Below are 22,084 nucleotides of genomic sequence, written 5' to 3'. Positions count from 1 at the left end.
TCATACAGAGTGAAGTAAGTCAGAAAGAGAAAACCAAATACCGTATGCTAACGCATATATAAGGAATTTTAAAAAGCGGTTCTGATGAACCTAGTGGCAGGGCAGGAACAAAGACGCAGAGGTAGAAAACGGACTTGAGGGCATGGGGAGGAAGGGGAAACTGGTATGAAGTGAGAGAGTGGCATTGACATACATACCCTACCAGATGTAAAATGGATGGTTAGTGGGAAGCTGCTGCACAGCACAGGGAGATCAGCTCGCCGCTCTGTGACGACCCAGAGGGATGGGATAGGGACGGTGGGAGGGAGGCTCAAGAAGGAGGGGATATGGGGATATATGTCTACATACAGCTGATTCACTTTGTTGTACAGTAGAAACTAACACAACATTGTAAAGCATTTATACTCCAGTAAAGATGTGAAAAAAAAAATAAGGTGATGATGAGTGACTGGGTAGCTACTTTAGATTGGACTGCCAGAGAGGGCCTCTATTAGAAGATGAAATTTAAACTGAGATCTAAATAATAGGAATTAACCAGAGAGAGAGATAAAAAGAAGTACATTTCAGGGCAGAGGGAATTGCTAGGGCAAAGGTCCCAGCGTGGGGAAGAGCTTGGCATATTTGAAGAATAGAAAGAAGGCCTGGGGGGCAGGAGCAAAATATGAGTGAGAAAAGGAGAGGGAGAGGGGGAGGGGAAGAGAGAGGAGGAGGGAGAGGCAGAGGGAGGGAGGGAGAGGGGGAGGGGAAGAGAGAGGAGGAGGGAGAGGGAAAGGGAGGGAGGGAGGGGGGAGGGGAAGAGAGAGGAGGAGGGAGAGGGAGAGGGAGGGAGGGGGAGGGAGAGGTAGAAGTAGATAGGTAACATTAAAGAAACAAGTACTAAATGTGATACTGAATACAGTCTAAGAAAATATTAGTGCAGGTTGAAAGGGACAGGCTTCACTGAAGCAGGACTCAAATCAGACTCTGATAGAGAAGTAAGAGTTTTATATATAGAAATAAATCAGCTATCCTTTCTAGGTTAGAAGGGTGAGTGTGGCATCAGGGAATAGGTAGGGAGCAATAGCAAGAACAGACCCAGGAATACTTTTCCTTCATAGCATTTCTCAGAGTGACAATGATTTATTTATGTGTGTGATTTTAAATTAAGGTTTCTCTCCTCCACTACTAGACTGTAAGCTCCATGTCATCAAGGACCATGTCTGTTTTATTTTCCATAATACGCCTGACACAAAGACAGGCATTCAATAAGCATCTACCAAATGAATGAATGGCTAAGAATGAAAACTCTGTGTCTGGGATGGACGCTGAGAAGGGTAGACCAAGCAGAGTAGGGGGTAGAGTCTAGGAAGTAGGAGATAAGGCTACATAAGTGTGAACTCATTTTCCTCACTGGTAGCATGGTATAACAACAACCATCTCATAGGGACATGTGATGGTTTTAAAATATGTCCACAAAATCTTTGATAGTCCTCCCTTCAAGAGGTGGACACTAACTCCCTTTCCTTTGAGCGTGGCCTGCACTGAGTGTCTCACTTTTGGCCCACAGAATAAAGTGCAAGTGACAACGGGCAACTTTGAAAACTAGGTCATAAAAAAGCACTGTCTTCCTTTTTGCTCTCTTTTGGATCAGTCACTCTGGATAAGCCGGCTGCCGTGTTGTGATAACACTCAAGCAGCCCCATGGAGAAGCCATGGTGGGACAAACTGAGACCTCCTGCCAACAGCCATATGAGTGAGGATGCTTCAGTCCCAGTCAAGCCTTCAGATATGCAGCCCTGGCCGTATATCTTAGCTGCAACCTTAGAGAGATCCTAGCCAGAACAACTCAACTAAGCTGCTTCCAAATTTCTGACCCAGAAAACCTGTGAGATAATAAATGTTTGTTGTTTTAAGTCATTAAGCTTTGGGACAAACGTAACACAGCAACAGATGACTAATACAGGCTATGAGGCTTAAATGAGATACATATCTAGAGCTCTCAGCAGAGTACCTGATACAAACAAAATACCAAGTAAGTGTTAGCTCTTTAATAATGAAATTTAATAAGCACTTAAACATGCAATTCTCCATAAGTGCTCCAAAATACTCAGACTAATCTTCAACATTCCAACTCTATCCATTTAAAAATAAAATGGGTGAGAAACTTCAGCTCCAGAGAGATACTCTCAGCAAACTATAAACCTCTTAAGAGCAGCAGTAACATCAAGGAGGTTTTAACACATGCCCTTAAAAAGATATGAATAACACTGAGGTTTGAAAAGCACATACGGAAATAGGTATTCTCATGCACTGTTAATGGAAATGTAAATTGGAGAAGACTTGTTAGATGGTTATCTAGGATTATCTGTCACAATTTGAAACGTTTACACCCTTTAATTCAGCAATTTCATTTCTAGAAATCTATCCTAAAGGTTACTTGTTTAATCGAAAAGAATAAAATACCTAGGAATAAATCTAACTAAGGAGGTAAAAGACCTGTACTTGGAAAACTGTAAGGCCCTGATGAAAGAAACTGAAGATGACACAAACAGATGGAAAGACAGATCGTGTTCATGGATTGGAAAAATTATTCTTAAAATGAGACCATACTGCCCAAGGTAATCTACAGATTCAATGCAATCCATATCAAAATACCAATGGCATTTTTCACAGAACTAGAACAAATAATTCTAAAATTTGTATGGAAACACAGAAGACTCTAAATGGCTAAAACAATCTTGAGAAAGAACAAAACTACAGGTATCATGCTCCCTGATTTCAAACTATACTATAAAGCTACAGTAATCAAAACAGTATGGGACTGGCACAAAAACAGACACATAGATCAATGGAACAGAATAGAGAGCCCAGAAATGAACCCACACTTATCTGGGCAATTAATCTACAACAAATAAGGCAAGACTATACAATGGGGAAAAGACAGCCTCTTTGATAATTGGTGCTGGGAAAACTGGACAGCTACGTGAAAAAGAATTGAACTGGACTACTCTCTCATACCATGAACAAAAATAAATTCAAAATGGATTAAAGACTCAAATGTAAAGACCTGAAACCATAAGACTTTTACAAGAAAACACAGGTAGTAAGCTCTTTGACACTGGTCTTATTAATACTTTTTTGAATATGTCTCCTTAGGCAAGAGAAACAAAAGCAAAAATAAACAAATGGGATTTCATCAAACTAAAGTGCTTTTACACAGTGAAGGAAACTGTCAACCAAACAAAAAGGGATCCCACTGAATGGGAGAAGATATTTGCAAATGATATATCTGACGAGGGGTTAATACTCAAAAATATACAAAGAGTTCATACAACAACATCTAAAAAACAAACAACCCAATTAAAAAATGGGCAGAGGATCCGAACAGACTTTTTTCCAAAGAAGACAGGCACATAAAAAGATGTTCAACATCACTAATAATCAGGGAAATGCAAATGAAAACCACAATGAGATATTGCCACATACCTGTCAGAATGGCTACTATCAAAAAGACAACAAATAACAAGTATTGGCAAGGACGTGGAGAAAAGGGAACCCACCTGCACTGGGAATGTAAATTGGTGCAGCCGCTATGGAAAACAGTAGGGACATTTCTCAAAAAAATAAAGAACAGAACTACCATATGATTCAGCAGTTCCATTCCTGGGTATTTATCCAAAGAAAATGAGAACACTAATTAGAAAAGATATATACACCTTTATGTTCATTGTAGCATTATTTACTATAGAAAAGATATGGAAGCAACCTGAGTGCCCATCAATAGATAAATGGATAAAGAAGTTGTGGTGTGTATGATACACACACACACACACACACACACACACACACACACACAAAATGGAATATTACTCAGCCATAAAAAAGAATAAAATCTTGCCATCTGTGACAACATGGATGGACCCAAAAGGTGTTATGCTATGTGAAATAAGTCAGACAGAGAAAGACAAATACTGTATGATATCACGTATATGTGGAATCTAAGAAACAAATGAACAAACATAACAAAACGGAAACAGTTACAGATACAGAGAACAAACAGGTGCTTGCCAGAGGGGAGGAGTCGTGGGGGAAGGAAAGAACTAATTGAGGGAGATTATGAGGTACAAACTTCCAGGTGAAAAATAAATGAGTCACAGGCATGAAATGCACAGTGTTGGGAATGCAGTTAATAACTATGTATTATCTTTATATGGTGGCATAAGTAACTAGACTTATTGTGGTGATCATTTTGAAATGTATATAAATATCAAATCACTATGTTGTATAACAGAAACTAACAGTATTATAGGTCAATTATACTTCAAAAACAGACTCATAAAAAGAGACCAAATTTGTGGTTGGTTACCAGAGGTGGGGTGGGGGGGGAATTGTGAGGGGAGGGGGAGTGGGAGGAAGGTGGTCAAAAGGTACAAACTTCTTGTTATAAGATAAATAAGTACTAGGGATGTGATGTACAACATTATAAACATAATTAACACTGCTGTACGTTATATATGAAAGTTAAGAGAGTAAATCCTAAGAGTTCTCATCACAAGGACAAATATATATATTTTTTCTACTTCTTTAATTCTGTATCTATATGAGATGATGGATGTTCAGTAAATGTACTGTGATAATCATTTTATGATGTATGTAAGTCAAATCATTATGCTGTACACCTTAAACTTATACAGTGCTGTATATCAATTATATCTCAATAAAACTGAAAGAAAACAAATTAAAAAAAGATTACTTTATGTTCACCAGCATAGAGATGTACGCTCAAGACTATTCACTGCTTTCTTATTTGTAACTGCAAAACTCTAGAAACATCTAAATGTCTAACACTAAGGGTGTAGATATATTGAGTAAACAGAGAAAGCTGTAGAATATATACCTAATGACTCCATTTAGTCACACACACGCGTGTGCATGTGCACACGCTAACCTAAAAGCTAATTCATATTAAAAGCTATTACAATTCTGTAAATGCATATAAAGGGGACTGTAAGAATGTAGCCCAGACTATTGACAGCGAAGAACTATGGGGACAGGGAATGTGTGTTATGTGTGTGTATCTGTGTGTGATGGGGGCACATACAGAGATGGGGTTGAAGGGGAGTTTTCGTAAGAGTTCTATGTGTATTTTACTATTAAATCTTATATAAGAATACATTCACATATTACTCATGAAATTTTAAAGACAAAAGGTGGGAAAGAAATATACACATAGGAAAACACATCACAAAGCTTTGGAAGGGGTGTGACAGATTTCCTTGGCTGGCCCTTTCCCCATGCCCTCCACTGGGCCTTCGAAGACTATCTTAACATGCTCAATCATAAAGTACTTGGAAGGGGTCTCCCCCATGTGTGTTTTACTCAGCCCCAAATCACGTACACAACTGGCTCTACACCAACTCGATGGGCAAGGATATGATTATTCCAAATGACCTATCAATTGTGTGGTTCCCTTTTTTTCACCTGAGGGAACAACTCCTTCCACTGACAACTGGCCAGATCTTAAAGGGACAACAAGCTGTGTTCTAGGTGGAACAATCTGGGTAGAAACCAGTCTCCCAGGTACGGCTCTATCCTGAGGCTGTGGCAGAGCCTGATGCTAGTCACAGGTATCTCAAGAATGGTAATGGCTTCACGAATGGCCAGTGTGGCTGGTTGACAGCTATCATTTCACCCAAAACCAGAGGAGCAGCCTGAAAGCCGAGGCAATGTAAGGTGAGGTGCTGTTCCACTTCTCCCCATGCCCCAAACGCTCTAGGCCTAGGGTATCAGCTGCCTCACAGAAAGAGTATGCTCTGGAGAGCTGACCACTAAGGCTCCAATTACCAGGCAACACTTGGGACTTCTTACTCACTTATAAGACCTGGACCACACACTGTCAGTAGGACCCAGCTACAGTCCCAGAAACTGCAAAGCTGGATTCCATTTTTCAGCATTCCTCTCTTGGGTGGAATAATGCCCACATCTGTGGAAAACTACAGGAAAGCTACATGTTTAACTAGAATAGAGAGACAAGGGGCACTCTCTCATTATTGATATCTGGGACTGCTTTGGTCTCTGATAGACACATTCTAGCATAGCATGTCAGAATGGATTCAAGTGTTATAGAACTTATCTCTAAAGTCACACATTGCAATTCAAAGAGTCTAAAAAGTTGAATTAGGTACAAACCATTAAGGAAAAATCCCCCACATTCCAGCCAAAAGATGAGTCATGACTTTCATGCATATTACATGACTTTTCATTAGTGAAATTAAAAATAGCTACTGTAGACCATTTTATTAGACCATTTTACACTATAAAGCCTGAAATGCTGCTTTGGGGTTAAAATTCAGTGCTCTTTAAATAGTAAGTAAAAAAGTTACTAAAACAGACAATCATCAATGATGAATGATTATGAGCCCTGACAGGGACTCGACTTCACATCCTTTCAGCTTTATCTACTAAGCACCTACTGTGTCCTTTAGAGGTTATAAAGATGGAAGGCAGAGTAGAAAACTGGAAAGAAAACAGGTTCCTACAACTTGAATATTTTGTTAGAACTGCTACACAGCTGTTGACCTTGGGCAAACTACTTAACCTCATTGAGCCTCAGTTTTTTAATCTATAAAATGGAGATAGCACCTCCTACTTCACCGAGTTGTAGAAGCGAAAAAGGAGAAAGGAGATCTCAAATGTAGTACATCTAATAGGGGCCTGCATAAAGAAGGCATTTAATGAGTGGCAGTTACCATCATCATCAGTACTGTGCGCAAAGCTCAGAACACAATATACAACCTTCTGGTGTGATCAGGCACCTCAGCGCGGTAAACTCCACGACTGGCTACTATAAAGAGCCCACAGTTTGCCCCAGAGAGAGATGCTAATTGTCTCTCAGTGCTTCACGATGGTTTACTTTCACCTGATGTACTCTCTGGACAAACTGCTCATTTGCTCTGTGAATACAAGCAAGACCACAGTTTATCCTATTTTTCTTGTAAAAACGGAGTGCATACCTGCTTTGCCCTTATAACAGAGTCCAAGGCTAAATGATAACTAGTAAATACTAGGTGCTGCAACCCATCAATTATTTCACGAATACTTTTGAAAAATGAAAGAGAACTGAATAAAAAATAATAAAATATCATAAGGCAGCATAATATTAAGGACAAGTGACTGTTTTCAGAAACTTTTATTTCAGTTACATACATGTATGCATGTGTTTACCGGGTAATGATGGAAAATATTTCTTACTGTGGGTTCCAGGAAAAAGTTTGAAAGCTTCTGCCCCAGGCCACTGATCTCTGGTCGCAAGTGCTGAACCGCCCCACTCCCAAACTACTGCTGAAAGGAGGGGGTAGCTTCAAAAACAATGGCAAGCACTTTATTCTAGCACGGTGCTCTCTGCCCTGGCTGATTCTGAACTTTGTGACTCCACTCTGAGAATAGAATATCCTCTTAGCCACGACAGGGATGACAAAACTATTTTTAAGCACTTTGTGGGTGTACCATTCACTTGGCACTGGAGTTTTCTTCTCGATCCACACGGCTTTCTTAACTAAGCCACAGAAACTGAGAACAGGGGCTATAGTTACCAAGTGGCAACTGCAGCACCTTATTCATAAAAGCACAAGGTTTGACTGTTGAATCCTGACAATGCTGCATCAACATCTTCTGAATATGCTCTTTTCCTCTGGCAGAGTCTCTCTTTCTGAATGAATGTGAGATCTGGCCAATTTAGGGACTGGAAAAGTTTTGGCTCTTGTCCTTCTTGCCTGGTCAAGGTATTTAACCAACTCTGCCATTTCCTCCAATGCTATTCTAGAATAATACTTACCATTAGCTGCTGATAAGCTTTTAGTACAGCATATAGCACTACACCCCAAGGCTGTAAGTTTGTAAACTATATTAAACAAAATAAGCTCTCATTATCTAATAAAAACAATTTTCTTGGGCGTTAGACAACACTGTTTTTTTTTTTTTGCGGTACGCGGGCCTCTCACTGCTGTGGCCTCTCCCGTTGCGGAGCACAGGCTCCGGACATGCAGGCTCAGCAGCCATGGCTCACGGGCCCAGCCGCTCCGCAGCATGTGGGATCCTCCCGGACCGGGGCACGAACCCGTGTCCCCTGCATCGGCAGGCGGACTCTCAACCACTGCGCCACCAGGGAAGCCCGACGACACTGTTCTTAAATTTAATACCTGCACTGTTCCTTAGGAAAAGTTGATTCAAGAATTTCTAACTTCCTCTAAACTGTTCTACTTGGTAAAACTCTGTTCCTTTGCAGAAAGGGTTAACGTTTTAAATATTGGGTAAATGCATAACTATTACCTATCTTACCTGACTTTAATGTGTTGGGATCACAGTATGCAAAGCACCATTTCAAAAAGTAAAACAATCTGAAGTGGGTTCCCTATACTTACAGATACATACTAAACAGACAAAATGAAATATTCATAGCTTACACAGAAATAGAATCACACTTTTGCTACCTGCTTATTCATTTCTGTGATGTTTATCCAGACTTTGTTCAATCCCAGCTCTCCAGATTCAATCTTCTCAAGTTGTTTTTGTTTGCTGAGTAGTTCTTCGTTAAGTTTGGGAATTTCCTGGAATGAGCTTTTCTGATTAGATTCCACTGAAAGCAAAAATAAGAACAATAATAAATAGCCATAAAGTTCCCTCATGGCTCCAAGATGAAAAAATGATCCTACAGCAGGAAAGAAGATAGATTAATGAAAGTTAATTCTGGGAGGATAATGACAATTCATATCTATCAACTCCACTATTCCTTTATTTACGTAAATGTATATCTTTAACACTAAAGCTCCATTTAACTGGGGCTATTTCACTACTGGCAATACAACTTTTTAAAGTCAGGTGGCTAAAAATGGTAACAAACAACATCAGCAGAAAGAGTTAGATTTGAATTTCAACTCTGTAACTTACTGGGATTTTGAGCAAACTACTCAAATTTTTTGAGCTTAGTTTCTTCATCTGTAATACAGTGATAATTCTAACCATCCTGTGAAGTATATTTTAAGTGAAAGAATGGCTGTAAAGCACTACACACAGCTGGCCAGGCATACAATACGTGATAAATAAATGTTAAGTACTGACCTTCTCAATTAAGAAGCTTTCTGACTGGTCAATGAAGATTTATAAACCTTACTCCATTAATGCTCAAGGTGACATCCTAAGTTATATCTCTAAATGTTTAAATCTATTTCTTTTCTATCTCAAATTGGTCAAACGCAAGATAGATTCTTACCACCTTTCAAGTACTGTTATGAGAGCGAAGATTTTAAGTCTTTTTCATAAACAGCAAATAGTGTTTTCTTAAATCAACCCAAAAGCTCAAAGTGAAACAGAAGATAAAGGAAAATGTTAGGTGAAGTATAGGGTATCATCTGGCCCTTCTTTTGGGAAACAACATCTCATGGATGGTTTAGAGATTTGCCAGCCTGCAGGTAGTGGCCTGAAAGACTGCTTTCTCTTCTTTCTTTAGAGTATCCTTTCCTTTTCATGGAAAATAAAATACTGATTGATAGTGGTTGGTCCTCTAGAATAAAACCTATGTCCTTCTTTTAAAGCCACAGACTGCCTGAGTAGTTGTCATATGCTTTCTTTAAAACCAAAAATTGGCATAATGGACAGATAGAGAATAATTTACTAAAATGTAAGTTCCCAGGCTTCTTTTGTTCATTTCTGTATAGTTGGCATTTAGAATATACTTGGCACACTTCAGGCACTCAGTAAGTATTAGAGACTAAATAAATCTGGCCTTTGCTTACCTCCCAACCATATTTCTCATCACTTTAGCTACCACTTCAATCTACTTTCTAGCCAAGCTGATTTTCCTGACACACCAACCTCTTTAAGCCTCAGTGACTGCACACACTACTCTCTCTGCCTAGATGCCCTTGGCTTGCCCCTTCTTCATTTCTGCCACCTTAGCCTAGTTAATTCCTTTCAAGATTCAGCACAAAGAGCTGGCCCCCACCTTGGACCACCGTTACCTCTTTACCACTCCAAACTCTACTGAGCACTGAACACACTGTGCTATACTTATTTACTTGTCTGTCCCCTCCATCAGACTGACAGAGAGCTGCCTGAGGACAGGTCTTATTAGGTCCTGTATTCCCAGGGCCCAGCACAGTCCCAGGTACACAGAAGCATGCAAATGCCTATCCAGTGAAATGACTGTATGGTATGAAATGGAGTTAATGTTATCCTATTAAGTTAAACAAAGAAAACTCAATAAATAAATTCGACAACAAAAAAATCCCCCCCAAAATCAGGGGGTGGCGGTGGTATCCTCACCGTAAGCAAACCCACTACCTGAAAATTCAGAACTATTAAAAGAAATTAGATATTTTTATTCACTTTTCAAAAATATGTGAAGGATTTCTTTAAAAGTAGTAGACTTGGCTAAGTGCTTTTAATGTAACATTTGATTTACACACAGTTTGCAGGAATACATTCATCTCATATGGTAGGAATATTTTACCAGTCGAAATTAATGTAGCACTTATAGCACCCAACTGAATTTCGTATACATATCCAGTTAGGTTATAAAGAAAAACTTATCCCACACACGTCTGCCATTCTCTGGTGGTAAAACATCCTAAGGCTGGGGGAGAGTCTCTTTTTTTCCTGCAGTCTATATGAATTAAGTAGAGGAGGAAGTAGGACAAACACATAAATAACTTGGATTAAAATTATTAACTAATACACATGTGAGTCTGACAAGCCCTGAAAACACTCTGGATCCTGAGGAGTGTATGAGCTAAGAGGGGATTATATTCATGATCTGATTTGGGGTTTTTTAGGAGAGATAAGACAAGTAAAGGCACTCTGATTACGTAAATGGAATGAGGTATAGTAAACAAACAACTTATGATTACTAATTCATGTTCTTTCAACATGGAAAGCAACTTATTTAAAATTTAGTATAGTAATACTCAAAAGAACTGACTTAGCTCTTTTCCTGATCAGGAAATGGAGATTTTTGCCTACACCCTTTAGATACAACATATAATGCCAACGACAATACTTTATAATTATACATCTTTATAATTTGCAATAAACTTTTATGTAATTACTCATCTTGTGATCAAGCCCCTACTATGTGCCCGGCCCTGTACTTGGCACTAGTGCATACAAAAGACCCTGAAGCTCTCAGTCTAGTGCGGAGCAAGGCGTCGCCCCAGAATTACTATACAGTGTGACAGATGTTATGACAGAGGAATGCCCAAAGTGCTTTCGTAGCACAAATACATCTTTACATATTATGGATGGGAAAATGAGGCTCAGAAAGAATAAGTGACTTGCCTATGTTTCATAGCTAGTAATGAGCAAGTCAGGATTCGACAGTCAAACCTTGTGCTTCTAAGACCAATACTCTTCCTAGTATACTTCAGCTGTCACAGGTGCTTATAGCCTAACAAGACCATTTTTAAGTTCTGCACTGAATGACCAAACTGCTACTCTCCCTGTATGACCAGCAATGAAGATGTCTGATTTATCAATACTGTCCTTTTCTTCCAAATTCTTTCCCCTCACTTTAGCCTTGAGCGATAGGGAAGATTGCTTGGGAATAGAATCATCTTTATAATAACTGTGGAGGTCTTCTGGAGTACCTGCTTCTAGAAGAAGAATACTGAGCTGAGAGTTTCAGGCCAGCCAGCACTTCAAGCTTAAGGATCAAGTTACTCCTTGGCCTCAAGGGAAAAATACCAAGCCTATCTGCTTTGCTTTCTGTTCCAGATATTTCAGCAATCCTGCCTCCTTTCCTCACAAGAGTCTTGGAAGATAATGAGATAAAGGACAAGGGGCTCTGAATTTTTCAAAAAGGTATTTAAACCAGGTCAGCAGGTGGTCTTATTTCCACTGTCCTCTTGAAAAACAAGAAATAAAAATAAACTTATTGAAATATATTGAAAGTAGAAGCATAATTCAAAGGAAGACTATTTAAGTTTAACAAGATTAACCTCATTTAGCCAAGAAAATGGTTTTCACAAAAAAAACTCTTGCCAAGTAGTCCACAATGGTTCAGCCTGCGGATTGATTTATGCCCCAGGCCCTACCCCATCCTCCTTCAGGAAGTCCTGCTTTAGACTGTATAGGTGCTGGTGTATCTATTGCAGCAAACCATAGCCCACAGAGCAGCTGGACTGACAATTCCAAATCTGCTTCATTCAACTGGCTGACAAATGCAGTCAGGGTCCCAGGGGAAGGCTGCTCAGTGATAGAAAGTAGGTCTCACAGTCCAGGGTACAACTCCTGGCATCTCCTGAATAGAGTATTTCCAGGTATTAACATGTGCTCAATAAATATCTGTTGCCTGATCGATTGTCAGGTCTATTACATGTATACACTTCAAATATGCTTTTTTTTTTTTTTTTTTCGGTACGCGGGTCTCTCACCGCCGCGGCCTCTCCCGTTGTGGAGCACAGGCTCCAGACGCGCAGGCCCAGCGGCCATGGCCCACGGGCCCAGCTGCTCCGCGGCACGTGGGATCCTCCCGGGCCGGGGCACAAACCCCGTGTCCCCTGCATCGGCAGGCGTACTCTCAACCACTGCGCCACCAGGGAAGCCCAAATATGCATTTCTAAACAAAGAAATTTCCTGAAAATGAAAAGCTCAGCTAAGGTACAAATTACACTGGTGTTCTAAAAACACAGGCACAGAGCAATCAGAGAAATGAATCCCTGGAAGGCAGAACTGAGCAATGTTTTGAAATGTATAAATAAACAATTGCTATATGTAACCAAAACAAGCTGTAGTACAAACGGAGGAGGCCCAACTAGTTACGGAGAGATGATGGCACAGACAGGTGTCGTCAGTGGTTATTTATAGTTAAAACACTGCTTCTCAGAACCTCATTTCCAAGTTATGATTACTACTTACCAAGAAAACACTGGCCTTAAAAACACCTTGTAAATACTGCTAAGGACAACATTCAGGAGAATACAAATACAAGCCTCATTCTTACACTGTACTCTGATCCCACCAATTGATAAAACATATAGGTCAGGATGATCCTGGTAGAGAACTGTGGCCTACCCAATCCCATTCCCTGAATCAGAAGCTCAGAAGATAAACCAAAGTTAGTATTTCAATATATTTTTTTCAAGCAACATCACTAGGAACGTCATTAACATACTCACTAAGGATTAGCTGTCCCTAGGTCAGGTTTGGAACTTAACTAACTGCAGGCAGCAAAGAGAAGCTGGGGTGAAGGAAAGCTAGGATGTTGTGATCTCCTATGGCTTAAGAGAGGAAGTAAGGAAACAACTCTAATTCTAGTTCTGGGGCCAGATTTCTTTATGGCTTTGAGAAAGCCTGGTGGTCAGTTTCCTGGTGTGTTAAAGCTGCTAAAGTTAGGGTATTTTTGATTAACCTGAAACTGCTTCTTCCTTAGCTTAGAAACTTTTTTTAAAAATTAATTTTATTATTTATAATAAAATTCAGATTGTAATTGTAGCTATGCACTAATTGTTAGTTAAAACAAAGACTGAGTAAAGCATCTTTTGGGTATAACTTTACTTTCTTTTTTTTTGTACATTGTTTTTTAAAAATTTTTACTAGCTTTAGAAAATTAACCCTTGAAACCTAGAACTAAACATCTCAGTGTTGCTAAAGGAAGATCTTTAGGTTAAAACAGGTTGAAGCTACCATGCAAACACACCTTTCAGAAAAAGTACTTTGGATGTGCAAAATACAACTTGACAATTTTGAATACATAAAACTCTTCAACTTCAAGTTTCTTAAACTTTAAAACACTCATGAGACAAATATTTATTTCTGAGTTGGCACACAGTAAGCACTCCATACATGCTGGCTATCATTATTACTGCTCAGTCCTATGTTTCTATAGGTTTTTATTAAGGAGGAAACTGTCTGACAGACACTCCCACATGCTTTCTCAAATGTCCCTGTGAGGAGGAAGGAAACAGCCTAGTGTTGCTATTGCCACTTTATAGTTGGGGAATATGAAGTGGCAACAGGGAGATTAACCAAGATTCTAGACTTCTGGATCTTAGCCCTTGCCTTCTGCACTGTAAGTGTTGACTTCAATACCATTATTTCAGATGCTATTTGTCCTAGTGGTGCATAAGCACTGTTTATTGTTTGTGGATTTAAAAATGAGTAACTGTTATTGCCTTCAAGCTGACAGCTAAGACAGAGTTTAAAAATGCTGACAGGGTCTTCCCTGGTGGCGCAGTGGTTGAGAGTCCGCCTGCCGATGCAGGAGACACGGGTTCGTGCCCCGGTCCGGGAGGATCCCACATGCCGCGGAGCAGCTGGGCCCGTGCGCCATGGCCGCTGAGCCTGCGCATCCGGGGCCTGTGCTCTGCAACGGGGGAGGCCAAAAAAGGGAGAGGCCCGCGGACCAAAAAAAAAAAAAAAAAAAAAAAAAAAATGCTGACGGGAACATATAATTGCTTCATCAGAGCGAGCAAAAATCTTAATTCAGTGTGGTTCACTTTGTCCTAGAACCTGGAAAAAGAGTCCAAAATTATACTCTGAAAAGGGTGACCACTTACTTGTTCTAAATTTTTCCTTGAGGGCATCCAGATCCTCCTTCAGAGCAACTTGCATCCACACCAAGCCAACGCAGGCCACGACGCAGGCGGCAAGGATGACGAAAGCACAGAGGGGGTAACAGATCCTGCAGCATCGCAAATAGTCTCCCCTGATCGTAAGAACAAATTCAACCAGGAGTACAGAAGAGATTGGAATACAGCTTTATTCAAAATAGCACCTTTCGCCAGGCAATTATCAACTCTAATGAATACCAGTTAATTCACCAGGGAACACGGGGGTAACACACTTAAATCTGAACAGCAGGTTGAATATGTCTAAATAATATGACCTATAAAGAGTTCATCTATAGGGGACAAAGGTTTCAAACTTCACATGAAACAGAGGGAGTTCCTGTGAGCTACAGGAAGCACCTGTGGGCACTGCGGTTCACTGCCATCAGTTCATCATCAGTTTCTTTGGCAACTGCCTCAGGTTAGGGAAGTGTAAAGACCAGAGCTTCTCTGCCATTCCGTCACTGTCCTGTAATTCACTTATCTACTTCTCTCTCTTAAATACATACTCACTCCAGAGGACCTCGTTTCAGTTTACTGAAGCTTTATAAACTTTTGAGTGCGTTTTACTCCAAATGGAATGAAAAAAAGTAGACAGTAGGTTTAAGTGGACACCTGGTACACTCCAGCTTATTGGCTCAGAAAGAAGGGAAACATAGAAAGGGGTCAGATTTCACACCAAACTTCAACCAGCACTCAAGGTCTAAACTAACCCAACAGGATAACTATTCCAGTTAACTATTCCACTTCATCAGATCTTCACAGCCCAAACCTAGGATTACCCTGAACTACCTCACCTGGCAAAGAAACCGATCTCTTCCTTTAACATAAAAGGACACAGACATTCTAAACAAACCTCAAAGGATTCAATCTCTTTTCTTTTAGCATCCCAACCTTTTGCCTAGCTCTTGCTTCCACAACCTCAGCAGCATACTCTTCTTTTAACGTGCTCCTTAAGAGAGTCCAAGGGCACCTTCAAGGTTCCCTTCAGCCCTTTCCTACCGTAACCCCCAATTCGCAATGTCTTTGTGCTCACTACTGGATTTGTCTAGTGGCTGCACCATCTAAAAGTGGTTTGAGAAAACCTGCTTCTTCTTTTTGTTTCCCACCTGTCATTTCTCTCAAGGCTCTTGCGTTTTACAGAATGTCCCTCACCATATTCCCCCATCACCAAGATTCAGACCCATCATGAGTGCAAAAAAAAAAAAACAGAAACAAAAAAACCCTCAACAACAACACCCCCTCCAAAAACAACAACCAAAAAAATCCAACCAACCTAACAAAAAACCCTGCAGTCCTAAGGTCCCCGTCTCTCCTATACTTAACAAAAGGTCTAGTCCCCCAAATTTCTCTGTTCTTAGTTCCCTATTCTTAGCTTCTTTGCTACTCCCGCCTTGGTCTCTCTGGGCTCTTAGCACATTCCCCAAGTCCACCCTTCCACCCTAGATTCAGAGCTCTTCTTTGTATACTCAGAGATAGATCTCTAATTTATCCTTCATTCAGAAACTGAACTCATCTTCTCCCTAACATTCTTCCTCCCTCTGTGCCTTCCAAGGTCTACACACTTTTTTCTTCCTAAGAACTCCCTTCTCCTTCCCTTTAATTTGCCTCCTTGGTAGTGCAAGGAGATGCCTTTTCCCCATCCCACCCCTGAGTACTGCATTACTCACTTGACAAAGCGAGAGCGATTTCCAGCTACACCAAATTCCTCTTCCTCCTCTGAGCTGGACTCAGAGTCTGAGTCAGGAGGCTCGGTGCGAAGCAGGCGGTGGCCTGAGCCTTTCTTGGGCTTCTTTCTCCGGCTGTCCCCAGCCAAGCCGATCAGTGCATTGAGCTCTTTGCGCTTTTTCATCTTCTTGTGTGGGGTAAGTGGAGCACCCACTCCTGAGCTGCCAGGTTCGTACCCGACGCCCAGTTCTCTCGAGGCCTTGGAGCCGCCTTCCAGGGTGAGGAATCCTGGGCCAGAGCCCCTCTGGTCAGTCCCACCCAGGAGTGGGACTGACCAGATCCGCTGGGGGCTGGAGATTGGAGCCCAGAGGAAACTGTAACTCAGATGGGTAGGGGAAGTCACATAAAGGCCAGGGAGCTGGTGATCCAAATGGATAAAGCCCTAGGCAAGCACTGTCAGTTACCGAAGGGGGTGTTGGACGTGGAGGAGGGGGGAACCTTTGTCTCCCAAAGAGAATAAAAAGTCAAGTCAAGAGACTCTCAGACCTGGTCAGTATATAGTATTTCTAAAGGTGCTCCAGGAGCTGGGGAAGGACACAGATGGGTGTTTTGGACTTCTGGGGTAGAATTTCCAATGCAGAGAAAAAAAGAAACTTGTTCTTCAATGGAAGGAGAGGGGGAGATGCAGAGCGAGACGATGGGAAGGCGCTGTTCCCTCCCTAGCTGGCAGCTGGAGGGGGCTCCCAGCCGCTACAACCCCGACAGAGAAAATGCCCGAGTCTGAGATGATCACCGTCCTCCGGCCTCCGGCCTGAGTTTGAAGGAAGCCAGAGGCCGAGGAAGACCCAGAGCTCGGCCTGGAGGGCTTGGCCTGAGAGGAGCCAGTCCCGCGCCTGGGGAGACCCCAGCCCCGCTGTCTGGGCCTGGGGGCGCGGTGAGGAGGAGCGACGGCGGCTCAGCCCACCTGAAGAGCTCCCACCCAGAGTTCGAGGTGTTCCGGCACGGGCGACCCTCGGCAACTCACACGCGCCGCCTCCACTCCAGCCGCGACTCCGGCCCCCGCTCCGGCTGCGGCCGCCCCTGCTCCCGACTCGCTGGCGGCGGCGGCGGCGGCGGCGGCGGCGGCCGCGGGCTCCAGACCCGGGCCATCGCTCCAGCCCCAACTCACTTCCCTTTGGCAGCGACCGCCGACACCGCCTGCCAGTAAGGCGCGCTCCCATTGGCCTTCCATCTGGTGACGTCATGCGAGGGGGCGATGGGGAGGCGGGGTGTTAAAGGATGCAGGCTCAAGCGAGGGCAGGTCCCGCCCGCCAGTCGAGGAGGCCCCTCCCCCAGGAGGGTCTGGGACCTGTAGCTCACCTGACAAGCGCGAGTTTCGTTCCTTGAGGAGCAGGGATGGGCCAGGCAAAGCATCCAGCTGCTCGACCTGCTTGGGAAGTTCATCAGCCGCCCGGGCCCCCCCAGTTGTGACTAACCCAGCCTAGAGGCTCCAACCCTCTGACTCTCATGCTGTTTATTAAAGGTTTAGGCCTGTTACAGATTAATGACCCGGTTGAACACGTTCGAATCATTCATTCCGTAAATATTTACTGAGAAATTACCATATGTCAGGAGCAGTTCTACTACTGAGGATTGAGCAATAAACAAGATAACCACTATCCCTGCCTTCCTGCATAGGGTTGCCCAATTTAGCAAATAAAAATACAGGACACTCAGTAACGTTTGAATTTCAGGTAAACAACGAATATTTTTTTGGTATAAGTATATCCCATGCAACGTCTGGGACATCTTCATACTTTTAAAAGTTAATTCTATTTTACCTGAAATTACTTTTAACTGGGTGTCCTGTGTTTTATCTGCCAACTGTTTTCCTGCAGCTTATACTCGAGCGGGAGGACAGCAATAACATATAAAATGTCAGGAGATGATAAATATTATGAGGAAAACTGAAACATGATAAGGGGACAGGGAGTGCCTCTGTGATAAGGGGACCTTTGGTTAGAGATTGGGAGGCAGTGAGGGAGTGAGCTGTGCAAGTGGCCAAGCGGAAGGAGTGACCTGGAAGACCTGCTGTGGCTGGACCTGAAGAGCAAGAGGAGAGTGGTAGAAAATGAGGTCAGACAAGCATCAGGGGCAGATCTTTTTTTTTTTTTTAAATTTTATTTATTTATGGTTGTGTTGGGTCTTCGTTTCTGTGCGAGGGCTTTCTCTAGTTGTGGCAAGTGGGGGCCACTCTTCATCGCTGTGCGCAGGCCTCTCACTATTGCGGCCTCTCTTGTTGCGGAGCACAGGCTCCAGATGCGCAGGCTCAGTAACTGTGGCTCACGGGCCCAGTTGCTCCACGGCATGTGGGATTTTCCCAGGCCAGGGTTCGAACCTGTGTCCCCTGCATTGGTAGGCAGATTCTCAACCACTGCGCCACCAGGGAAGCCCCAGGGGCAGATCTTGTAGGGCCTTATGGACCACTGTGAGGACTTTGGAAAACCCTTGGTGCTTTAAGCTCTGGCTTAGATTTTTAAAAGATCTAAGCCACTGTGTGGAAAAGAGAATCAGGGACCAGTGAGGGACAAATAAAGATGATGGCAGTTGTGGAGATGGTGAGCATTCTAGATGCTTCTTGACCACAGAGCTAACAATATTTGCTGATGGTTTACAGAGAAGGTGAGCAAAAAAAGAGGAGTAATAGATGACTCCAGGGTCTTAGGGTGGAACAGCTGGAAGAAAGGAATTGCTGTTTACTGAGATGGGAAAGAACAGATTTGGGGCAAACTTGAGAAGTCAATTCAGTATTCAGATGGACTGTTTGGTATATCTATTTGGAGCTCTGGGTAGAGGTTGGGGCCTGAAATGTAAATCTGAAAGTCATCAAATGTAGATGGTATTTAAAGCAAAGTGCTTTGAACTACTTGGAAAAAAGTCACTTAAAGTAATTTTTATACCCACACTCTTATTGTGGCAATCACACTGTCTTTGTCTAGGGATACCCACCCAAAGTCTGGGTCTGTCTCTTATTTATTTTTATGCGTCTAGACCAGAGGTAGATGATCCAATATATATGTGATGCCTACATGAGTGGGCAGAGTTATACAGAGGTATGAGCGGAGTTTTGGAATCAAGAGATCTGCAGTGAAATCATGCTTTGAATATTTGCTAACTCTGTCAGCATGGAAGCCATATAAATTCTGAGCTTCAGTTTTCCTCTCTGCAAAGTGAGGATTAATATCTATTTCACAGGACAGACAAATGAGAAGATGCTTCTGAAAGTGCTTTTGAAGCCCCCAAACATGGGCAGTTACTTTGGGTTTTTTTTTGGTCTCCTTTTGTTTCTAGAGCTGCACTGCCCAATACAGGAAGTAGTCATTAGCCACATATGGTAATTTAAGTTTACATTTAGCTTAATTAAAATTAAATGTTTAAATTAGTTCCCCAGCCTCACTGGCCGCTGTGCTCCACAACCATATGTGGCTAGTGGCTATTGGGCAGCACAGGGCAGCACATTTCCATCATTATAGAAAGTTTTATTGGACAACTCTGCAGTAGCACTTCCCTGAAGGTCTGGGGATGGACAAGAAAAGGTCTTGACTTCAAGAACCATTTCACAAACAAACCCTATGTTCATAAGAAGACACAGGCAAAAGGGGTGACTGGCCCAGGATGGCCCTTCCCATGGCCTTCCTGTGCTGTAGATCTTGCATGTTCACCAAGGGAACCAGGGGCTGAGGAACCCAAGGGAGTAAGGCCCAGGGATGTGTCACCTAGTTACAGTGACATCTGGTCAGCCAGGCCCTGCCGTTTCACGCGATGGACTGGTCATGGGTGGGGAGGCTGGAGGAGGGTAGTTGAGAGCTAATGGGATGCTTCTGCTGGATCTACCATTCAGTCCCTCTGTCTGACTGTTTGTCTATTGGTCTATAGATAACACACCCTTCTGTGTTTGGTAAACATCCCATGAGATACTGAGTTATCCTTTGAAAACTGATGGCCAGATGTTTTTTTTTATCTCAGGAGCTCTTGGTACTTCCCTAGCCTCCTCCCTCACACCTGGGACCTTCAAGGCCAACGATTAGATTAATCCAACCGTCTCAGAGCGAGGGCTCCAGCACTGCCCTCCTACACCAGGACTCCTCAAGCTTGTAACCCATCTTTTCATTTGGGGAGGTTCATGTTATGATCTTGTGTCTAGGGAGGCTTGTTACCCATTCAAAACTTGCCTGAAACACAATGTGATCTTGGGTAAGTCGCTTTGCAGCTCTGGTACTCCAATTTTCCTGTCTGTAAAATGAGAATAAGAATATTCCCTGCCCAGCCTTCTGCTCTGTGCTTTCTGGGGGAGGGAGCAGCATGAAAGTGTTTATATGCTGTGAAGTGTCATGTAGGGTGGGTGATGCCTGCTGAATCCTCCTAACAGCTCTGTGGGGAGAGTGAGCAAGGATGACTTCCCTGTGCTCAAAATTCTATCCTGTGTGAGTGTCAAAGCCTCTTGAGATGCTGTGCTATCTTAGAAGACTCCACAGAGCACTTTCACTTGGGAAAACTGAGGCAGAGAGTGGGGGCAAACTTGCCTAGGGCCATGATCAGAAATGGGATCCAGGACTTCTGATTCCTGGGCTGAAGCTCTTTAAGATCTCAGAATCCTCTCTTCTCTGGGGTTGAAGTCCACATCTGAACTCTGCCACTTGGCAGCTGTGTGACCTTGGGCAAATGGCTGAGCCTCTCTGAGCCTCCACTTTTGAGAAATGGTGGTAATAAGAGTAGCCAGGACCAGCCATATAATTTGTGGGGCCCAGTGCAAAGGAAAATGCAAGGCCCCTTGTTCAAAAATCAGGAAAAAAGCTTTTTTCCGTTCTCTCATGATTTCTTGCTCAGCACATCATGCTGTTTATTGCTCACTAGTTAACGTCATGTTCCCTTGGGTATGGGGACCCTCACGGGGCGGGGTGGGGGCCCTTCCTTATGACTTGGCATGCACCGCCAACCCAGCCCTCTTTGTGCCTGCACCCAGGCCCCTGTCTAGGATGAGGCGGGGCAGGGGGACAGGCAGCTTAGAACCCATCCTGGGGAGGGGGAGAGGGAGGTTAGGAGAGGCAGGACTATGTATGAGTGAAGCTTCCAAGTCCCCGGTGTATGCTTCATGTTCCATCAGGCTTCACTTTCAAAACAAATTCAAAAATAAAATGATTAAGAATTTCAAGATGGCGACCACAGAGCATTAAACCCCAATTGTGGGGCAAACTTCTGAGTTACGGGTTCTGTGCAACTGCACTGGTCACATACCCGTGAAGCTGGCCCTGACAATACCTAACTCACAGAATAGCTGTGCAGAAGTAATGTGCCTGACTCATAGTAAATGCTCAATAAATGTACCTCTTCCATTAATGTGATTATTAATTATTAAATGTGATTTACTACAGATTTATTAAGTGTGATTTTGATGATGACCCAGCTGTGGTAATACATCTTCATTTACCTAATAGAAAACGCTGCTTCCATCTGCTACAAGAACCCTCTTTGCCATCATCTTTCTTGGTGTTTTTCTATGGTTAAAGTGGGGGGAAGGAAAAGAAATGAAGATTTAAAAATACTCAGGCATTAGGCATTTTCGTGTTAATTGTGACTGCAATAAGCTAATCCTCACTAGACAAGCATCTTATCCTTGCTCTAACTGAGAAGAAAGTAGATGCTCAGAGATTGTAAGAGGCTTGCCCAGGGACACACAGCACATCAGTGGCAGATACTGGGGCTTGAATCTGGATCTGAGCCTCTGAAGCCTGAGTCCTGCACCTGGTGCCCAGCTCCATACTGGCGGAGTCCGCTGCCTGGGCCTTTGTCTGCAGCTC

At 42.8% G+C, this 22,084-nt stretch overlaps 1 protein-coding gene across 4 annotated transcripts in view; it reads right to left on the bottom strand.

Moving 5' to 3' along the window:
• Positions 1 to 17,427, bottom strand: part of EFCAB14 (EF-hand calcium binding domain 14) — a 37,468-nt gene extending 20,041 nt beyond the window's left edge. For 3 of the 4 annotated variants that reach the window (XM_029228013.1, XM_029228015.1, XM_029228014.1), the window contains exons 1-3: positions 16,250 to 17,386; positions 14,529 to 14,677; positions 8,469 to 8,614 (exon numbers count right to left, since the gene is read on the bottom strand). In XM_029228013.1, coding sequence (XP_029083846.1) covers positions 8,469 to 8,614; positions 14,529 to 14,677; positions 16,250 to 16,431 — 477 coding nt within the window. In that variant the 5' untranslated portion in view covers positions 16,432 to 17,386. Of the gene's footprint in view, positions 1 to 8,468; positions 8,615 to 14,528; positions 14,678 to 16,249 lie in introns of all 4 variants that reach the window. The other variant, XM_029228016.1, reaches the window with a different exon arrangement.
• Between the last annotated feature and the right edge of the window lie 4,657 nt (positions 17,428 to 22,084).

This window comes from Monodon monoceros, unplaced genomic scaffold, assembly GCF_005190385.1.
Source record: "Monodon monoceros isolate NGI ecotype Baffin Bay Population unplaced genomic scaffold, NGI_Narwhal_1 Super_Scaffold_18, whole genome shotgun sequence".
Taxonomy (NCBI): Eukaryota; Metazoa; Chordata; class Mammalia; order Artiodactyla; family Monodontidae; genus Monodon; species Monodon monoceros.
The sequence above is the reverse complement of the archived record's forward strand: the minus strand, read 5'-3'. Positions and strand labels throughout refer to the sequence as shown.